Source organism: Maylandia zebra, linkage group LG5 (assembly GCF_041146795.1).
Source record: "Maylandia zebra isolate NMK-2024a linkage group LG5, Mzebra_GT3a, whole genome shotgun sequence".
NCBI classification, from domain to species: domain Eukaryota; kingdom Metazoa; phylum Chordata; class Actinopteri; order Cichliformes; family Cichlidae; genus Maylandia; species Maylandia zebra.
In genome coordinates, this window is record NC_135171.1 from 23208718 (window position 1) to 23228904 (window position 20187).

Consider the following 20187-nt stretch of genomic DNA (forward strand, 5'->3'; position numbering starts at 1 on the left):
AAATTTCCAGTAACTATTCCACCAAACAGCCTTAAACTCACCGCTTCCACAAGGCTTGTTGCACTGCCTCTTTTCTGGTGGTACTGGTTATGGTACTCCGGAGGAACCTGCAGGTGCACAGGTGAGTACGTTCTCTGGGAGAACTCGGGATCGTCTGTGTACCAGGAGCTCTTGCGCACAGACACTTGGCTACCAACAACACTCTCCCTGTGTGGGTGTTCCACACGTATGAGAGGGGTGTAGTATGGTGACTGGTCTTTACTGGCCGGTGTGGCAGGGGGTGTGGCCCAAGAACGGGTGGAGCGGGTTGGGGAGAGGCGATGGGCTCTGCTAGAGTCCAGCCCTGCTACAGCCATAACCTGATGGGTGAAGAAGGAGGATTTTGACGGTGGAACACAAAAGTGACTTGAAGTATAGTTAAACTGTGCCACCCACTTGGGAAGCAGTTCTGTTTGCTGCTATTTCATAGCTGTGTAGTATCTCGATTCAACAGTTTTCTGTGATATTTAGCAATTCATTTAAGAAAGCTGATGCAATCTGCAACTTACTAACAAATGTCACTCCACCCAAGGCCAAAAATGTAACTTAAAGAATGTCTGTGTTACCTGGTGCTGCATAAGGTGCAGTGGTAGAGCAGTACGCTGATGTGGAAGCTCATCATGGCTACTTTGTCTGCGCAGACACTCAAAGTTGAAGGATGGCCTTCTATTACCTGAATTAATCCAGAGTAGAGCAGTGAGCATTAACTTAGAAACAATGAGAGAAATTCAAACTTACGAGTAATACAATACAATAAAACGAACAAAAAGCAAAGTTTGTGTACATGTACAACCTTTAAAAGAAAACTACAGCTTTGTGAGGTTTGTCCACAAGCACACAAAAAACCCCACACAGCTATTTTATGTTGCTCATCTATTAAAATCACCTTAACTGGATAGAGGATTAACATTTGCCACTTTAATAATTTCAGATATTAAGAAAATCTATGCTCTGATCAATGTACTAATGTACAATGTAATAACAAGCTATGAAGAAATGAAAAGCAAAGAGGGGTGTGCCTCACGTAAAAGCTTTCTACAATATTTAACATTGACACATGGCACCAGGTCAAGGAGGACGACAATCACAGGCTGTTTTTATAGGATGAACAATTTTAATATTTTAGCCACCTTACTTTTTTGGAACCAGAGCCCACATGAAAGGGAAGGATCTGACCAAAAACCAAGGACACTATTACTGTAGCGACAATCACACAATAAGAATACCCTAAAGCATACCCTTCTTTCCTGTCTGCTTACTCTATATCAAACCATAACTGACTAAATGAACATCAGGCCGTGTTAAATAAAGTCATTACTGAGAGTGTAGACTGATTGAGAAAGATTTTTTTGAGCATAATGCTTATTTTTCTAATTGACTCCTTTTTGCCCCCTACTGGCCATTAGAAAGAATGCATTCAAATATCAGCCTCCACTTTCAGAGAAGAAAGCCATGTCTATCTTTTATATATAAATGATGGTCATAATATACCTTGAGGTGTTGCAGGAAGCAATCTTCTCTTTGGTGACCTCCGTGAGTCGCGGTAGAGAGGCTGCTCATCATCATCGTAGTAACTGTCAGGATGATGGTAGCCTTTGGGAGTCTCATACTCCGTGTCGCTGTTCTGATACCTGGTGAACATTACATTATGGGATCCATTATCCAAAACACCTTTGGAATAAATTTCTAGCCAAGTCAGAATGAAATTGCAACTGCAAACTGCAAAACTGTGAAAAGACTGTTACCTGTCCCCTGACAGCATACTGTCATCTTCATAAAACTCCTCCCCGCTGTAATACTCCCCGGAGAAATGGTCTTCATCAAACTCCTCCTCCCTTCGGATGGTGGGATGGCGACCATCCCCTCTGTGGGACCTGTGAAAGAGCCAGGGCAGAGGGGTTAGAGCGTGCACACTGTTACTGTCGTTATGGGGGTTACTGCTATACTGCCATGCACTGCCATGCAGACACAAGCCTACAGGGGGCAGCAATTCAAGAGACCACCCTTTTACAACCAAACCAAGACAAACAGAAGTCGTGGGTTATCTCTGCCATGTAAACACCCCATCCACTTTGACATTCACTACTTTAATTAAAACACATCTCTTTCTAGTAAGTCATGACGTTAACTATATGCAGTGTTGCGGGAAATGTGCACTAAACAGAAGAAGTGGACACAAGTAGTGATTTTCACTCACTTCATTTCAAACATTCTCATACACTCCCCTGTCTTCAAGCATCTGGGTAGTCCTTTAAAGCAAGCGCATTACTTTTACACATGCATTAAGCATGCTGCTCTCAGCACAATGCTGACCACTCACATTCATTTCTCTATTATTTATCCAACAATGCATAAACACAACTGTGCCATAACAACTAGGAAAGCAAAATGACTGGCCAGCATGTAATGTGAAACACTGACTTAGCAAGGATGCAACAATTTCCAAAACCAAGTCAAAATGAAACAAAAGTCCTTCTTTTGCTGTTGAGACACATTGCTGGAACCAAACCTAGAAAAACAACATACCTAACATAGGTCTCATAGTAGCGCCTTCTGTCCAAGAAAGCACAGGGATGGCCAAGAGAAAGAATTTAGTTAGGAAGGAGAAAGGGAGAAGGAGAGAACACAGGAAACTGGGTGAAGAAAGTGTGACATATATATCATACAGTATATGAAGCATATACAGGATTCTCATATATATGTACAAGGAGAACAGAGAGTGACGGCGATGACTCCACTGTCGGCTGACAATTCCATTATCTATCTTTAAGATAAGAAACAATCTGAGAATCATTTCTTTTTCATAAAGAGGAAGCAATGAAATTGTCCCCCAAACTTCTTGGGCACTAAGGAAAAACAGGCCCAATACTGGAGAATGTAGTTTAAACAGAAGATGGGAAATCAGAAGAAAAATGTGCTACTGGTCACAAATTAAGTGTCAGTACAAGAGTGTGCTTTTGATGCATGGTGGAATGAAGTTTCCAGTAGAGGCTAATGTAATGGAAAAGTCTGATAAGAATCTGCCTGTGGAAAAACACAGTAGCAGTATTGTCCACCGATGTCTGACAACAGCAAGCACTCACACAGTGAATAACCACAGTGATGTTTTTAAAAATAAATCCTCTTATGTGTTGTTGTACACCATAAGAAGTCTCTTCGTGACTATCACTGGGCAGAAATGAAGACAAGGACACCTCTTAATATGTGTTAGTGCTATATGTTCTTCCATAATTATCAAATTCATTGTAACATACACTTGTAATTACATTCATACAAACGTGGTATCTGACTTTTCTACAAAGATTTTCTTACAGATGAGTTAGTTCAGACAGTATTGAAATTCCTGCTGCAACAGTCCATGTTGAGCACGTCTTGATGTGACGTAATATTTTACATGTTTAGTCCACATGTAATTGCAACATTTGACGCGTAATGGCAGTAAGTACACACTGCCAAATAAAATGTGCCAGAGACAAAGGATACAACAACAGGGTGTGAATGGAGCTTCAGGTTTATATAAATTTATATAAATCCACTTTCACTCTATATTGTTTGATCTAATTCTGCAACGTGACATAATGATCACTGTGTGGATACCTTTGACCCTGGGGTGTCCGTGGCTTGTCGTAATCATAATAGGAGCTGCGTAGACCTGGATAGCCATTGGGAGGTGCGTGTTCGTAGTAGCGATGGTGTCCTCCGTTGGGAAGACTGGACACGTTGGCATTGTTGAGGTTTATGTTGGTAGATTTGGGAGACTTTCCGTAGGAGTTGTGGTGGCGGTGGTGATGATGGTGGTGGTGGTGATGATGGTGGTTGGGATGGGACATTGCATTGGCTCTAGACAGGCGTCCTACTGGCTGCTCCATGTGGGCGTAGTGAGGTGGAGGCTGCACTTGCAGAGGGCGCTGAGTGGCATTGGTTTGATGCCCATTGGATCGCCGATGACCACCATTCATGAGATGGTTACCAAAGAGTCCACCATTACGCTGTGAAGGAACACTCACAGTAAAACCACCAGCATTTCTCCTTCTTACAAGACAAATGCTATTGATGTTAAGTCTGAGGGCTGATATTGTTTAAGAAAAATATATGTGCAAAAGTAAGTTAGGAAGCTGGTACATGGCATGATGTGCGAGCAAAACAAAACACTGTTTAGATTGTTGGAACTGAAATGGAGAAGAAACATAATAAAGCAAAATGAACTCATTAGAAGAAAAAAAAACTTACATATTGCAGATATAAAATCTGAAGCTAATGCTTCTGCTACAGATTTAGCTGCTAAATGCTTCCTACTCCATTTCCATCTACAGCTAGCTTTTTCACACGTACCTTTCCATGAACAAGAATTAATATTTACAAGCACAAACATTTCCCTTTGTGTAAATTTGAATCAGTTACCCTATAAATTTCCTCGTCTTCCTCTGGAATAAAGTCTATTAGTTCGTCATCCTGCAGATCACATGATATCGCCCGGCGAATTTCAGGCCCAATATCATGCAGCGTACGAAGGCCAGCCTGGAACCATGACAACAACAAGGCTAAGAGCTATGGTTGTGACCTTCATCTTAAAACTCACAGTGCGAACTCTGACATCATACAGGCACAACCACCACACATACTGAACATACACGCACCTGTGCTGTACAACACCTGACACTTACAGTACTTTCAGACTGTGAGAGATGAGAACACAGAGACAGGCAGATGTGCTCTCCTGAATGTAGCCTTCGGTAGATTCCAGATATGCTTCTGTCACATACTGGGAATACTTTGAGTACTGCAGGAAGTAATTTAATATGAATAAAAAAATGTGATTCATGGCTATTTCTTGAGTTAATTATAGAAAAATGTATGTTCAATCACCCATATGTTGTGTTTAGTATTCGATTTTCACTGCAATGATTGCAATTTGTCAAATAAAACTTGACAGAAAGAGAAATCAACAACTCAAAGAATTTGATTGCTGCAGTTGCCTTCCTATCACCAAGAACGGGAGATTATGTTGACTGTGTGGTGCCTAAAATGACTGGATTCCAATTTCTTAAACATCTTATTAATTTGGAAAAAGAGAGCAATTTACATTTCAGGTGAAAGCATTGCATGTAATTATATAATTGATTCGTTTTACTTTTTTATTTATCTTCATTTTTATTCTGCTATTAACTTACCTTCCCATTTTTATGTTTTTTCTTTAAATTAAATCATTTTTGTATGTACTCATTACTGCACTACTTTACTTTACTTTTACACTTCCAAATTACTTAACATTACTCCAAAAAAGTATTTATTCGTATATTTCGCTTTTACTTTTGCTGATGTTGTTTTGTAGCCCTTTCAGTCCCTTTTTTTCCCTCTGAAATATTTTCCACTAGTTGGATGAAAAAAATAAAATGTAAATAATGTAAAAATATAATTTTCTTCTCACTCTTTTCTTTGTAGATCTATATAATAGCAGAATACATAGAAAAAGTTAAATATAAAGAAACTAGTTGGTCATGTTTTTGTCTGACAGTGATATATGGGACTATACTGACGCCATATATCATACGATATAAGGTAACAGAAACTGCAACAAGCTTTGCATGTGAAATTCATGAGTCGTGGACTGTGATGCACAGAAAATACATGCAATGGTGGCTGAAGACAGTGATGTGCACTTAACATCAACATCTAGCTATTTTTTTGAGACACAGAAGACACAAGTACTAAATTCACACAAGAGAAACATAAATCACAGAATCATACTGTACACCAAGATCATGAACGTCCTGCTGGATCACAAACCATAACATCAGCACTCTTGATGAGTTTTGAATGAAATGCACAGAGATGTATATCAGATTTAACAAAGTTCATTCATTCATCCATTTTAACAAAGGTCTCAACAGCCCGTCTCACGTTGTCAGAAACACACTTGAGTGTCGTAAGACTCACCTGTAAAGCAATGGCTGTGTTGTTCTGGGAAGGGTGTGCACCCACCAGGCCTTCCTCTTTACGTTTCTTGAATTTCCTAAAGTAGTCCTGTATCAGGAAGGTGGCATAGAACTTCCCCACGGTTACCTCATCATCTGAGTGAACAGACCACACAAATGCTTCCTATGTCAGCAACACACAGTACCCTGGGAGAGAGAGGGAAAGACTCTTCTCTTCCCTCGTCTATGGGTGGTGGGGGTTCACCACCTTAGAACTTAAGAATAGCGAGGCACTTTTTAACCTCCACCAACCAAATGATTTCTAACCAAATGTTATAAATCCATTTTGATGGTGTATATACTTTACCTCATTATGTACCAAATAGGATCATTTGCTGTGTATCAGAAAGGACAGAGAATGAACATATCCCAACATGTCTTCATGTGTGTATTTCTGTGAGATTACATGTATGTAAGTATGTCTGACTTGTGGATGATTTAATTGGAGGAATTTGTGTTCAAACACCTGCAACATTAAAAGGACTGATAAAACTTTAAATGATTACTATTGCTCTGCAGAAAGTCTTTTCTTCTTCAAGAGAAGATCAACAAGAGCATTTGAGCTCATTGGAAATTAATGAACAATTTTAATTCTGTTCAGTTAATCATGACAGGAAAACAGAAAGGCTTTTCAATTTTTAAATGTGTATCAAAAACAATTTTTCCATTTAGGCCACTTGATTAATTTGTTCAAATTTTTCTTAAATTTTCTTTTCTAAATCTTTCTTGGATGTCAAAGGATGCTATTGAATGTTTTTTAACTGCTTTAGCACATGCAAGCAAGCAAAACTACAGTATGCATCATACATGTCGGTGTGTAATTTCATATGCTTGTGCTCATGTATGCCCCTACATAATATTATGTATGCTTTTTTTTCTAAATACTGTACTCAAAGCTTGTGTTCTTGCATGTATATTCTGCCATTTTTTGAATTTAAAAAGCATGTACGAGTGTGTGAGAATCATTCTGAAGCAGGGGTCTGAATCACTTTGAACAAGCACGCTGGGGACAGAGATCAGAGAGAGAGGCAACACTAGTTCCATGCCACCACCCTAAAACAGAACTGCTTCAGAATATTCTGAAGTGTTTTCAAAGTTTTGGACACAGAGATACAAAAGTATGAGAAGAAAAAAAGCTCAGGCAGTAAAAAAAAAAAAAAAGACAGAAGAGAGAGAGTAGAGACAAGAAACAGATAAAGAAGGAAGGACAGAGATGTTGGAGAGAAAGACGAAGCATGCTCTTGCACAGTGGTCTATAAGGCCATGCAAGCCCAAAGCCCAGCAGATAGTCAGTGGCCTCCATCAGCATCCAGGGCAGGCGGGAGGGAGCAGTGTGTACTGAATACACACAGACTAAAAAAGACATACTGCTGAGGGGACAACAGGGAGAAGATGAACAAAGCAGAAACAGCACAATATAGCCTTATTTATATGTGACACTGTCTCAGTGTGAGCGTGAGTGTTAGGTTTATTTAAGGACTTGGTTACAAAATACCTGTTTGGAGTAATTATATGTGAACAGCATGGAAGCATATGGTTTGTGTGTGTGTGTTTTCTGCAGGCTGCTTTAGGCTGATTTGTGTGTCAAACAGAGGACATGAAGGTGTCTGTAATGTTAATTCCACTAACCACCAGCAGGAGGCACCACTTGATCCAGCAGCTTCATGCTGGTTCTCTTCCAAATTTTCTTGATGACAGCTCGCAGCTCTTCATTGGCCTGCTCTAGATTACCTGCACCACAGGGAAACAAGCATCCCTGAGAACCCAGCCCTCCACTTTACAGCCATTTAAACTGAAGTTGAGAACAATTAATGCAGTGTGTGCGTGAGCTGAATTTTGGGGGAATATTTTTCTTTGTTCTCTTAGCAGCAATTTAATGAAATGTCATTCATGTTTGATTTATACCTTCTGTTTTTATCTTTAGGGCTGTCCGCACCAGTGCAAACAAAGTGGCATTAAACATAACAGTACCATCACTGTTCAGAGGCATGTTCATGGCTACCAGCCTCTGAAAGAAGAGAACAAGCCTTTAATATTGTTGTAAAATAATCATCATTTCTACCTGAAATTATTAATCAAAATGACAGGAGAGAAGAGGAGAGGAGAGGAGAGGAGAGGAGAGGAGACCTTGCAAGCCACTCTGTGAGGACACAGCTTGCCAAAACCCAGTGGAGGCTGGATGCGACGAAGAAGGGTTACAACATCCAGATGTTTAATTCTGCCTCTATATGAGAAAAATACATAGAAAGTAATGGACATAGTTAAAAAATGAACATGAACATGAATATTCAGATGAGGAATAAAGCACATACTTTGCCTCAGGGTCATACTCTGACCAAATTCTTTTGAATTCATCAAGGTGGTGAGGACCAAGAATGGACCAATCACGTGTCAGATAGTCAAAGTTGTCCATAATGACGGCCACAAACAAATTAATAATCTACGAAAATAAAAGAAAAAGGTCTTAATATATTTACAAAGTATTTTTTTCAAAATAACAGACATACAGTATACATAGGGTTCTAGGAACACATTGTATTTTATAGAAAGGACATTTTTATTTTGACACTATTGTGCTATGATGCACATAACTTGGACCTGTTGTTTTATGTTATGATGATTTTAAAGATTATTCATTTTTGCCCCATTTCATATTAGCTCTAGGTGTAAGAATGATCAAATGTTATATGTATAGTAATATGTTACACATATTAAACCTGCGATGTGAAAACTGATATCTTTAAGAAACAGAACTCCCACTACTGATGCTGCAAATGATAAGGTAGTGCAATACACACCACGCAAGTATAACTGATAAGAAATGAATCCTTAGATAAACACAGTTTCATTTTTGTGTACCAAGAAAGCACAGAGCATGTAGAAAGTGATGAAGTAAACTATTGCAAATCCACTGCCACACGTCATCTCCTCCCCGGGGTTGTAGTCAGACTCTGGGTCGCACAGTTTCCCTGGCATACAGGCCAACATGATCTCTTGCCACGCTTCACCTGTGGCACACCTGGAGAAAACGCAGGCATGGCGCACACAAATTAATCACCTAGAAAACAAATTTGATTTTCCTGATGGCCTGACATCAGTTATCCACAGACCTGAAGAGAAGCAGCACGGCCTGTGGGAAGGTCTGGAAGTTGTTGTTTCTGTTAATGTGAGTGCCATCAACCATTGCAATCTTTCCAAACACCTGTTAGAGAAACATTGCCAAATGAATACAGCTGCACTCTTACTGTTGTGGTTAAAAATTTGTGGAAAAAGTATTTTCTGTCCAGTTTACCAACCTGCATGCCAATGACAGCGTAGATGAAGAACAGCATGGCTATCAGAAGAGCAACATATGGCAGAGCCTTAAGGCAAAAAACAGGGGAAAAGTAGAAAAAGATTCATATGAGCAACTTCCATTTTTCCCTTAGACATTGATTAAACATTTGTGCTGCATCTCACCTGAAAGGATTTAATAAAAGTCCAAAGCAGGGTGCGAATACCCTCTCCTCTGCTGAGAAGTTTGACCAGCCGCATGACTCGAAACAGACGAAAAAAAGTGATGGAGATTCGAGCGCTGTCCTCTGTGTTCTGTGGAGGAAACGTTCAGTGTTATGCAGCAGAAGAGCAACAGAGCACGTTTATAGTGAACACAGAGCACCCGGCTGTGCTTTATGGGATGATGAAGTCTTATCCAAGACGTCTGTACCAGCTACATATGAGCTGAGAAAGCAGCACTGCATCTTTTCATAGTGAAAAACTGAAACTGGATCTTTAAATCAAAGCAGAGTTTTGCTTTTATTTGAGCAGAGATTTTCTGGTTTGACCGCTATGCCTTTCAGATATGATTGCAGCTCTCAAAAACAAATGTAAAGACTTCAAAAAACACAATCTAGAGACGTCTGTTAGGCAGTCTGCGGCAGCTGATATGTGTCTGTTTCTGCCTGTGTATAAAGCACTGTCAGGTTCCCTGTCACTGTAAAGACCTACAGGGAAGGAAGCAAGGAGGCAAGCATGCTGGAGAAAACCTTGCCATACTTGACAGGACACATCTGCACAAGCATGGCACCCTCAGTCCAGAGTCACTGCATGCGGAGTCACAGTGGGACCAACCCGAACGGGTCGGCCAGGAGGTTCACAGGTCAGAGCTGGGTGACCTGATCCCAGGGGTCATCCATGGGTCACTACCCCACCCAAGAATGGTGGCAGAGACCATGTAGCAGTGTCAACAATACAAACGTGAAGAGCGGCTTAAAAACCGCTCCCACCTAACAGGATACAAACGTCACGTTTGAGAGACACACTCTCCTTCGAAATAACTCCAAACAAAAGGAAAAATTAAAAGCAAATGTTTTGAGGATTTATGCGAAGGAGCTAACGAAAGCAAAATGAGGAAAAGAAGAAAAGAAATATAACGAGAAAGGAAACCTGAACGTGAAAACGTAATAGTACATAACATGGACTTGAAATAAGCAACAGATCATAGAAAGTGTAACTGACAACAGAAGACTAAACAGAGAAATGCAAATCCAAACATGGCATGGCCCTGACAGAGTTAAAGGTGTGGGGGGTGGAGCATCTTACCCCCATCTCATCCAACTGAGGAGTCTCCGTTGGCTTTAAAATCAAAGACCTGTATTAATGACTTGTACAGAGGCCACAGGTCTAACACACAATGGGCCAAAAACGTGGAACAACACATTTGATAGTTTTTGTTTTGTTTTGTTTTTAAAATCACACGACACCAGCACACGTCAGCAAAGACGCAGACAGAACACAGTCACTACTCTTCTCACTGACAGGACAAACTGTCTTATAGTTTCACTGTGACAAAGACACACATGTATTTACCATTAAATCTTATCTTAACACTTTAAAAGACTGCCAAACAACAAGTTCACATTACTTAACATTTCTATGTGGGGTTGACTGACATACAACATAAAATTACTTAAATACGAATCAACATTTAAGACTGACACACAACTTTATCACTCCCCCGGTGTAATGGTTTTTATTGATGAGACTAAATGATGATGAGATCCTCTTAGACGATGTTAATGAGTTGTTACGTCTAACTGACAAATGCAATGAATCGATGTTGCTATAAAAGCATCATGTGCTGTTCTTACAGAGTCCTGCTGTATCTCGACATATACCCTGCAGGCTTCAGATTCAGACAGGTACACATCAACATATGACTGCACAAAAATCATATATTGTGCGCTTGAAGCATTATCTATGGCACAAATAGACACAAGAGAGTACAAGTAGGATGTTCACAATCCAATAGTTTGTCATTTTAAGTGACTGAAAATTTGCTGACCAAAAGAGCTTGAGTATGATCAATTATGTACACACAGTCGCTCGCACAGATTCATACCCATACACAACTTTTGTTTGCAATTCATGTCAATTGACAAATAAATCATTTGATATCATCAGCTGTAATCAGCGAGCATTTATCCCCAAACAAAATCCAGATGCAAAACTTTTAAAAAAAGAAAAGAAACATCAGTCATAGTGATGGTGGTTAGGCTGAGCCTGTATCATGATAATGTGATTTTACAGCAAAAAAAAAAGCATTTAGCTCCATGTGGAAAATATCAGAAAGGCTCAGCACTGACAACATAAGATAATCAGACAGATGTGGCTTGAGTCAATATTTTGCAAACTGTCGTTATGAGGTGCAGCATGAGCAGAAATGATTAAAAAAAATAGAATTAGCCTGAGGAGGTTCTTTAGGTAATCCTGGCCACAGCGCCGATGGAGCATGCGTTCAGCATTGCCACGTTGCTGGGGAAGCACTGCACGCACACGCAAGACCTTTGAATGATGTGAACTCATAGCAATGCAGCAACTCATGCATGTCAGTAGTGCCCTGCAACAAAACTGCCATAGCAGGGCGCTCTCACAGTCCGGTGCAGAAGGATATGAATAAACATCAGAGAAGGAAAAGAGAGAGAGAGAAAGACACAGACAAAGAGGCAGGAGGAGGGAAACAGCAATAGAGACCAAGACTGGGACAGAAAAGAAAACCAGAGAGACTGAGCCATACTGAAACAGGGAGAAGAAGAAGAAAGGCAGAAAGGTAGAAAGAAGGAAAAAGTAGAGAGTTGCTGTGGGAGTGTTCATGCACCTGACTGGAGTCTACACACCTGCGCTACATATGAGCTCCATTCTGAGCTTTAAGAGCTCACTACAGGAAGACAGAACAAAACACAGAGACAATCACTCACAGAGACACAAACACAAGATCATCAAAGAACCTCAGACTCAGCTGCATTAAACCACCATCATTGTAAGTGTACAAAATCACACTAAATTCGTGCCTACTGAACTCCTGGGAAATTTTCAGACCTTACCTGAATTTTTACTTTGATGTGAACACTACAACTGAGGCCTAACTTTTAGTATCGTTTCCTTTTAGGTCACTCTGTGACTTGATCTGTTCCCTGATTGATGCATTACAGCAGCTACATGTGAAGCCACAGTGGCCTCTACACAACTTTAAGGACATTAAATGGTGACATTAGGAAACACAAGTAAACCTTTGTTAGGAATTCCCAAACACGCTGAGCTTCATAGGTTCATCGGTTTAATTCCCAACATTATTGCCCTTAATGTTGTGTAGAATTTCCAAGCTCTGAGCACCAGGGCCATTCTGTCTGGAAGTAAAGAGGAGTGTAGCAAGCGAACAAGGACAAACTGCACAAGGCTCTATGGAAAAAACTGACCGGAGGGGAATGGAGCGGGTGGCCAAGCGCCATCTGCGAGAGGCGGGACATGGAAAGGATGTTAGGGGGATGAGGTGAGTGTCTGACACCCCAGCATGCATTTGGAGAGGTCACGGTAGTCTGGTAAGAATCTGAGCAATGACACGAGTCATGACTGACACAGCAAGCAAGTAGAAAAAAAAATATTACTGACTCAAAACACATCCTCATAACAGATCTCCTGTTATGAATAAATGCAAAACTAGAATATCTGAACATTTACATGCAGTGCAAATAAGAAAGAAATGCCATGAAAAAGCATGTCATAGAACCACAATGTGAAATAAACATCACGTCTCCAACACACACACACTAACACACTCCTCTGCATACACTCGCACATACAACCGAAAGCACACGCTGAACACACATTAAACACACATGCATAACAATAAAAAACCTGAAAACACACCACTGTGTCTTATGCTTCAAACAAAGTTAATGTTTTGTTGTGCACTCATGCAGACACACATTTTGGAACACAAACTAAGAAGACATGAAAAATTACTCCAGAAAAACAGCACTGCAGCTCAGACATGAGAGCACTCAGGAGGCGGGAGGAGGGTCAGTTTGGGTGATAAGCCTTTGGTATGCTACCCCTATAGTAAGCACCATATTCACCATAGTTATTATCTGGAAATGCAACATTTGGGTGTTTGTTGGAACTTTCTTTTACTATTTTTGTCCTAGCTAAGCTCAAAGCAAAAAAAGCACAAAAGCAGACGTCCAGTCTTTGTTTTTAGACGTTTCTTTTATCAAGGGAAAGCTATAAAGAGAAGCAATCATCTACTATTTTAATGAGCTTCGATATTAATTTTTTAAAGTACTGCGAAATTACAAAAATCTCTTTGTCTTTGTCATTAGTCCATAGCAAAGGGGTCCCAAAGATAAAGTTGTCATCAACAAAAGGTTACACACAAACAACATTTTTTCATTGCCATACTTGCCTCTACAAGTTTCTATGGAAACAAAATAAACAAGAGTAAGAGTTAGACAACTACATCAGAAACCATCCTGCTCTGGACCAAATTCTGGCCACAGTTCACAAAGAAATGTGAGGTTTTGACATTGCTATGTCCAAGAATAAACAGAATAATCAACATGTTCATCAACAAGTTTGTCGCGATGTCCTGTCAAAAACTGCAACAAAAGTTACAGCAGCACAGACAGAAGCAGAACTCCAACAGGAGAGATCTGAGTTAGGTCAATTTAGCATGAAAGAAAAGCTTCATGAAAATCAAACTGAAGTTTTACAAACAAAGCCAACAGCCAGCTTTAAATCATACTTTTTAAATTCTTTTATTAGGGATGCATTTTCAACATTTCTATTATATTTTATAGCGGAAGCTAGATAAGATTCACAGTAAATTTAAGCTAATAACACTAAAACTTGCCAGGTGGCTTTCTTATAAGGCTTCAGTTCAACTTACAAATCAGAAAGAAGAAGTACTTACGTTAACTTCTGTGATAGCGATATCGACGACACTACCGACAACAATTAAGGCATCAAATGTGTTCCAAGCATCAGCAAAATAGTGCTGTTAGTGCACGAAGGTACATGTAAGGGGAAATGATGGGGATGAAAGTGAGAGACCAAGGGAAGGGATAGGGGAAGACAATCAGACAAGAGTGGAAATTTAAAGGAAGTCGTTGTAATGAAATGGAAGGGTTGGAGAGAGAAAGAAAGGAGGAAAAAGTTAGACAAAGCAGCAGAAATCAGAGTCCTGCCCCTAAAACCTGCTGTGGAGGTGGTCTGAAAGGAAAGAAGTCAAAGAGCAGCGGGGTGCTTCAAGCTGAGCTTACTTACATCAATCTCACTGAGAACAATGTCTACTATGCTGCCAATCACAACCAGGGCGTCGAACACATTCCAGGCATCCCCAAAATATCCCTGAGTGAGGTTGAGCGTGTGGTGGGGCGAGTCAAATGTGATATCAGCACAAGAACAAGAAGGCTTTACTCTCACACTGAAATTTAAATCAACGAACTGCTTATTTAAGGACACACGGAAACCCCTGCTAGCTACTTAACCTGAAGGGCTCGTGATTATACAGACTGTGACTGATTGCAGAACACTAAATTTGCACAAATTCCATGCTAACAATAAAATTACACATGAACACTCCGTGACTAAAAAATTGGTTAAAAAAAAAAGATTATTTTTAGCTTAAAAATGGAAGCACGGCACCCCACACGTGTTTGTCTTACTAGCATCCTGTCCTTCTTCTCAACACAGAGCTGTCAGCAGGCAGGGACGCCAAAGGGGAAATGGAAACAAATATTTACATGTCCACATGCTGCTTCTTTAATAAACATAACTGAACATTTTACAAATCGCAGTTTTAGAAACATGCTGAAGAGATGGATACCACTCGTTGCTTTACCTAACAGTCATACTGAAATGTTATTTTCTGCAAGCTCGTACACTCAAAAAAATGAAATTGGGTGGTTGTTACATGTACAAGATTCAAACTTGTAATTTGCACTAAATAATTTCATGTTTCTATGGTGAACGTAATTAAATCATGTAGCATCTGTATGAAATTCAGCAACTTAATTTGTTCTTGTTGAGATGACATGATACAATCTAGTAAGAGTGGTTAGTTGCCTGGACTCACGAAATTCACAAGATCGCATTAAATGTCAAACTGCAGGGAAATCGCTGGAGTTTTAAGAGGCAGACAACTACACCCACACCACGTGTATGCTATAGCTATTTATTGTGGTTTAACCTGTCAAGGACAAAAACATGCAGAAAATTCTGCATCAAGCCTTGTAATCATAGCTTTCCTAGTTTTGTTAAGCCTGGATTGACAGCATAGTGTGATGGTTAGTGCTGTTGCCTCACAGCAAGAAGGGCCTGGGTTCAAATCCACAATCTGGCTGGTTTGCAGTGTGTAATTAGGGTTAAGTTAATTGGTGATTCTAGATTACCCATGAATGTAAGTGCAAATGGTTGTTTGTCTCTATGAAATAATCAACCCCCATATTGGTTCATTAAGAAAGACTAGCAGTAATTGCCTTGATTAACAAAGTAGTTGTTCAAACAACAAGATTTCATTATTTTTTCCTAAAGTTTTTAACTTGTGTAAAAAGAATTAAAACAAATTTCACTTTACATACTTAAATGAATCACTTCAAGTCAATGTAAGTATACTACGTTGATCCAGAGTAATCAGATTACATTAAACCATCAAATGCCAAATGTGTTGGTTTGACATGGTCAAAAATGGGTTATTGTACTTGGTTAAATCACGTGGAAAAAGGTGCTGTGATTAAATTGTGTTCATCGAACAACAGATTTTTTTGAGTGTATAAAGAAACTGAATATAACCATAGACTGTACATAAAAGCTGGATAACCATCATTATGAACGGGTTTGTGATGTTCTGTAAAGTAATGGTTTAGTATTCTGGATGCTACCACCAAATCTCTTTCTATAGCAGGCTGCAAACATGTTTATTTCTGCTGTAAGGCTGGACATGTGAACTGAGGTGTCTAAGGGGACTGACCTACCATTCAAAGTCAGCTCTTGGGTTTGCCAGTTGTGTATGGCACATTTTGCCCCCTTCATATTTTTTATGATTAGCTAAGCTAACTGACTACTAGTTAGTGTATATACATCTGAGCGGTATTGTCCTTCTAACTCATCTCATAATGTTGAAAAGTTACTCTAATAAGCAAAAGCATTTCACAGCAAATGCATCCGTTTAATAGCTGGACTTAATTTGATGCTTCATGTCAGCTCACCCTGGGTTTGAAAGCGATGAGTTTGAGAACCATTTCCACAGTGAATACAGCAGTGAAGACCATATTGAGAATATCCATCACGTAGTTAAAGAGTGCAGACTGGCCGTAGTGCTGCAGACAGAGATGGAGATGTTCGGTTAACATAAAGATTCAATGTATTCAATATACAATGGGAAAGTAATGCGATGTGTCTGAACAAACAGTCTGTTTGCATTTTTTATGTTTTTCTGTGACTCTAGTACTTTTGCATGCACTTATGTTCACCACATTGCTTCTTATAATTCTGTCAAGAAAAAATAGCAAAACCTGAGCAACTGAAAATGACATTTTACAGGCTGACACATCCATACTAATGAAAAGACTTACAGCAACTTACGAGATACTCTAATGATTTAAGTCTGCACATTTACAGTCTTGTGGACTCCATGCAGTAGTGGGAAAAAACTAAAAACACCTTTATTGCTTCCATTAGCATTCAGAGGGTAAGGAGCAGCCATATTCTGGGGTTGGTTAAATGATTATCAGCAAGTACCTCTATAAAATAACAGAGGCTTTGGCAGTTTGCCGGTTTGAAGCATTCAGGTGTGTGTTAACGCAATGCCACAATCTTTAACAGACGTCCCAGAAAATTCAAACCGAGGTCACTCATGTGGCACAAGTGTATGCTTCAACAAAGGTTTCTCCAAGTAGAAAAATCCATAACTTCAAAGACTCTTTGATGACTGGTTGTCTGGCAGGTAAATACTTGACTTCTTACCTGTACAGCCAGGCAGAGTGTGTTGAGCATGATGAGCACAAACATGATGTACTCAAACCCAGTGGAGTTCACCACATACCAGAACTTGTACTGGTATGGGTTCTTTGGGATGTATCTCCTCAGAGGACGGGCTTTAAGAGCGTATTCCACGCACTGACGCTGCACACAAATACACAAAATATTTAACATCATCATTTAAGAACAATCTTAACGTTCCCTTTTAAATGAGACACAATATTAAAAATGTAAAGGAGGTCATCAGCATTAGAACGTCATCTGTCTTGCTACTTTGTTGATGTTTTGTTTTTCTTGACACAAAGTGAGAGGAACCCCAGAGAAAAGCCTTCAAAACTAATCGTCATACTTTACACATAATGTTTTGTGCTTCTAATGACTCTGACCTGGTTCTTGTCGAGTTCACAGTTTTTATACTCCTTCTCTCCCTGTTCCTGAAATGTGACGATCACAAAACCTACAAAGATGTTCATCATGAAAAAGGCGATGATGATGATGTAGATGATGAAGAAGATGGAAATCTCCACGCGGTAGTTGTAAATGGGACCAAGGTTTTCCCTGTTGGAGTCAATGGCCTTGTACAATAACCTAAAGAAAGATGAGAACAAGCCAACACGTGATTCAGATTCACAAATTCAGGCTTTCTCCGTACATTATCTAAAACGTAATCAGCTCAGTGATGATATCTTTCAATCTTACGCAGGCCAGCCTTCAAAGGTGGACACAGTGAACAGAGCCATCATGGCCATGAGGACGTTGTCAAAGTTAAAGTCACTGTTGTGCCACACCCGTTTGTGGACAGTTGGCTGGTTCACGTCTCCATCTTTGTACAGGATGTAGGTGCCCCTGTGACAAAACATGTTGCATGGAGGTTTAAGTCCAACATGTGATGTTAAACCAGGACATCTGCAGTTCAGGAGCAAGATGGGATGAAACTCACTTGCACTCTTCTGGGCTGGACTTAGCTTCATCTGTGCAGCGATAGAATTTTCCCTGGAAAAAGGAAAAGGAAACGTTTTTGCTGTTATTACACATTTTGAACTTCTTTGGATTGATGTGTATTATTGATGTTTTTCAAACTCAGAGATGCTCACCTTGAACAGCTGCACGCCTATACAGGCAAACATGAACTGAAGCAGCGTGGTGACGATCATGATGTTACCGATAGTTCTGATGGCCACAAACACACACTGCACAACGTGCTGTAAGACACAGATAAAAATGTTTAAAGCTAAGGTTTCAGATAGTGGCTATTGTAGACATGCTAGAAAAGGTCTCGAGTAGCACCCACCTTCAGGCCTTTGGCTCTATTGATGGCCCTCAGGGGTCGAAGTACTCGAAGGACCCTGAGAATCTTCACCACAGAGATGGCAGAAGACCTGAGTGTAAACAAATAATAATAACAGTTTGTAAAAAAGAAGAATCAGAGAAATATGAGCTTTTTTAGGGGTCAAGAACCACTTCAGGAGGAGTAACTGCTGCACTCTGCTTGTATGGCCTGCTTCAACCAAAAGATCAAAAATGACATAAAGTGCTCAGATGATTGAACTTCTTTTCACCTCTATATTATTGCTCAAAGGGGATTTTAGTTTATTTCCTAACTTTCTTCCTTTAACTATTTTTCTTATGAATGAAACCTTTTTGTTTGTGCAAAAAGCTTAATGCAAATATGTTCTGGTTTTTCTGTACTCACTGAATGCCAAAGGAAACGAGGGAGACTCCCACCACCAGCAGGTCCAGAAGGTTGAAGTAATTCCTGCAGAATGCTCCTTTATGAAGAAAAGCTCCATATGTCGTCATCTAAGGAGAGGACAGAGGAAGTTAAAAGAGCAAATGACCAAAAAAAACTAAAAAACATGTAGCATCCAGAAACAAATACAGTGTTGCACTCCTCACACTCCAACAGAAACAAACAAACACACTGAGCTAACAGTTTAAATAGGAAAAACTCATTCTCAGCACTCATTCCCATTATCTCACAGTCAAACACACACGCCCGCACACGTCTCCACACTCTTATAGATCACTCTGATTCGGGGTGGCGAGTTCAGAGCAGTGAAACAGGAGGCTAAAATCTACCATCGCCACCCCCACGGCCCTTAGCTACATGAATGTAGTAGTAAGTCATTCATTTCGCAATCTACTATGGGAGGCAATAAAACATGCATTTTGTTGCCATGACGTCAGGGATATTTACTACCTGCAAGAGCTCTAGTTATAGAGATTGGAAAATAGAAATGGCCTTACTGTCACATTCATGTGGACCGTCGGCTTAAAGCACATTCCATTATGTTCTTTAATAGTTCAGCGTAAGGGGAAGCAGCTCCCAATTAAAACTCCAGAGATCAGCAGGCAGAGAAGAAAAACCAGCCAAAATAACTCTTCTTCAAATAATAAAAGTAAAGGATTCCTTCCAAGAGTGCATGTAAATGTGGAGACCTGCAGACAAGGACTGGATGAAGTTGCTCACTAAGAGCAGTGGACGATTTAGAGTCAATCAGCACTGGGTTGGCAAGTGTTTGCCCACTCCCACTGAAAAAAGAAAGAAAAAAGCTGCAGAGAAAACTCCACATTTCTATGCACTCAGTCGGGGAAAGCAGACTGAACCATGCTCGGCAGGAGCATGGTTGATTTTGCCCCCTCTTTTATGGGTAATCTGAGGAGCAGTCAGTACGAGAGGCATGGAGTTAGCTTTGACTGGAGTTGATTTTCGACTTTCAATCACCGCCACTCTGAAGATGACCTCAAACTCAACTTCAGCCAATGCTCTGATATGTCTGAGCAGCCCGTTAAAAAATTGTGTTGCATCGCACGGGAGGGGGTTGCATTACGTATTACATATCTGCATTATCAAAATCATTTCAGCAATGACTGCCCG

General features: G+C 40.0%; 1 protein-coding gene across 9 annotated transcripts in view; it reads right to left on the minus strand.

The window, feature by feature from the left end:
• cacna1da (calcium channel, voltage-dependent, L type, alpha 1D subunit, a) overlaps nt 1–20187 on the minus strand; it is a 63697-nt gene that overhangs the window by 3322 nt on the left and 40188 nt on the right. For 5 of the 9 annotated variants that reach the window (XM_014412920.3, XM_076884030.1, XM_014412916.3 and 2 more), the window contains 26 exons: nt 19003–19109; nt 18601–18688; nt 18404–18511; nt 18250–18302; nt 18009–18155; nt 17696–17897; nt 17295–17453; nt 16538–16648; nt 14242–14325; nt 10596–10628; nt 9474–9602; nt 9311–9376; nt 9125–9216; nt 8874–9033; nt 8327–8454; nt 8142–8238; nt 7920–8022; nt 7644–7745; nt 5977–6110; nt 4441–4557; nt 3637–4028; nt 2566–2592; nt 1785–1913; nt 1531–1670; nt 606–712; nt 42–359 (listed from right to left, as the gene is read on the minus strand). In XM_014412920.3, the coding sequence (XP_014268406.3) occupies nt 42–359; nt 606–712; nt 1531–1670; nt 1785–1913; nt 2566–2592; nt 3637–4028; nt 4441–4557; nt 5977–6110; nt 7644–7745; nt 7920–8022; nt 8142–8238; nt 8327–8454; nt 8874–9033; nt 9125–9216; nt 9311–9376; nt 9474–9602; nt 10596–10628; nt 14242–14325; nt 16538–16648; nt 17295–17453; nt 17696–17897; nt 18009–18155; nt 18250–18302; nt 18404–18511; nt 18601–18688; nt 19003–19109 (3333 nt within the window). The remainder of the gene's footprint in view (nt 1–41; nt 360–605; nt 713–1530; nt 1671–1784; nt 1914–2565; nt 2593–3636; nt 4029–4440; nt 4558–5976; nt 6111–7643; nt 7746–7919; nt 8023–8141; nt 8239–8326; nt 8455–8873; nt 9034–9124; nt 9217–9310; nt 9377–9473; nt 9603–10595; nt 10629–14241; nt 14326–16537; nt 16649–17294; nt 17454–17695; nt 17898–18008; nt 18156–18249; nt 18303–18403; nt 18512–18600; nt 18689–19002; nt 19110–20187) is intronic. The other 4 variants (XM_014412917.3, XM_014412922.3, XM_076884028.1 and 1 more) reach the window with 3 other exon arrangements.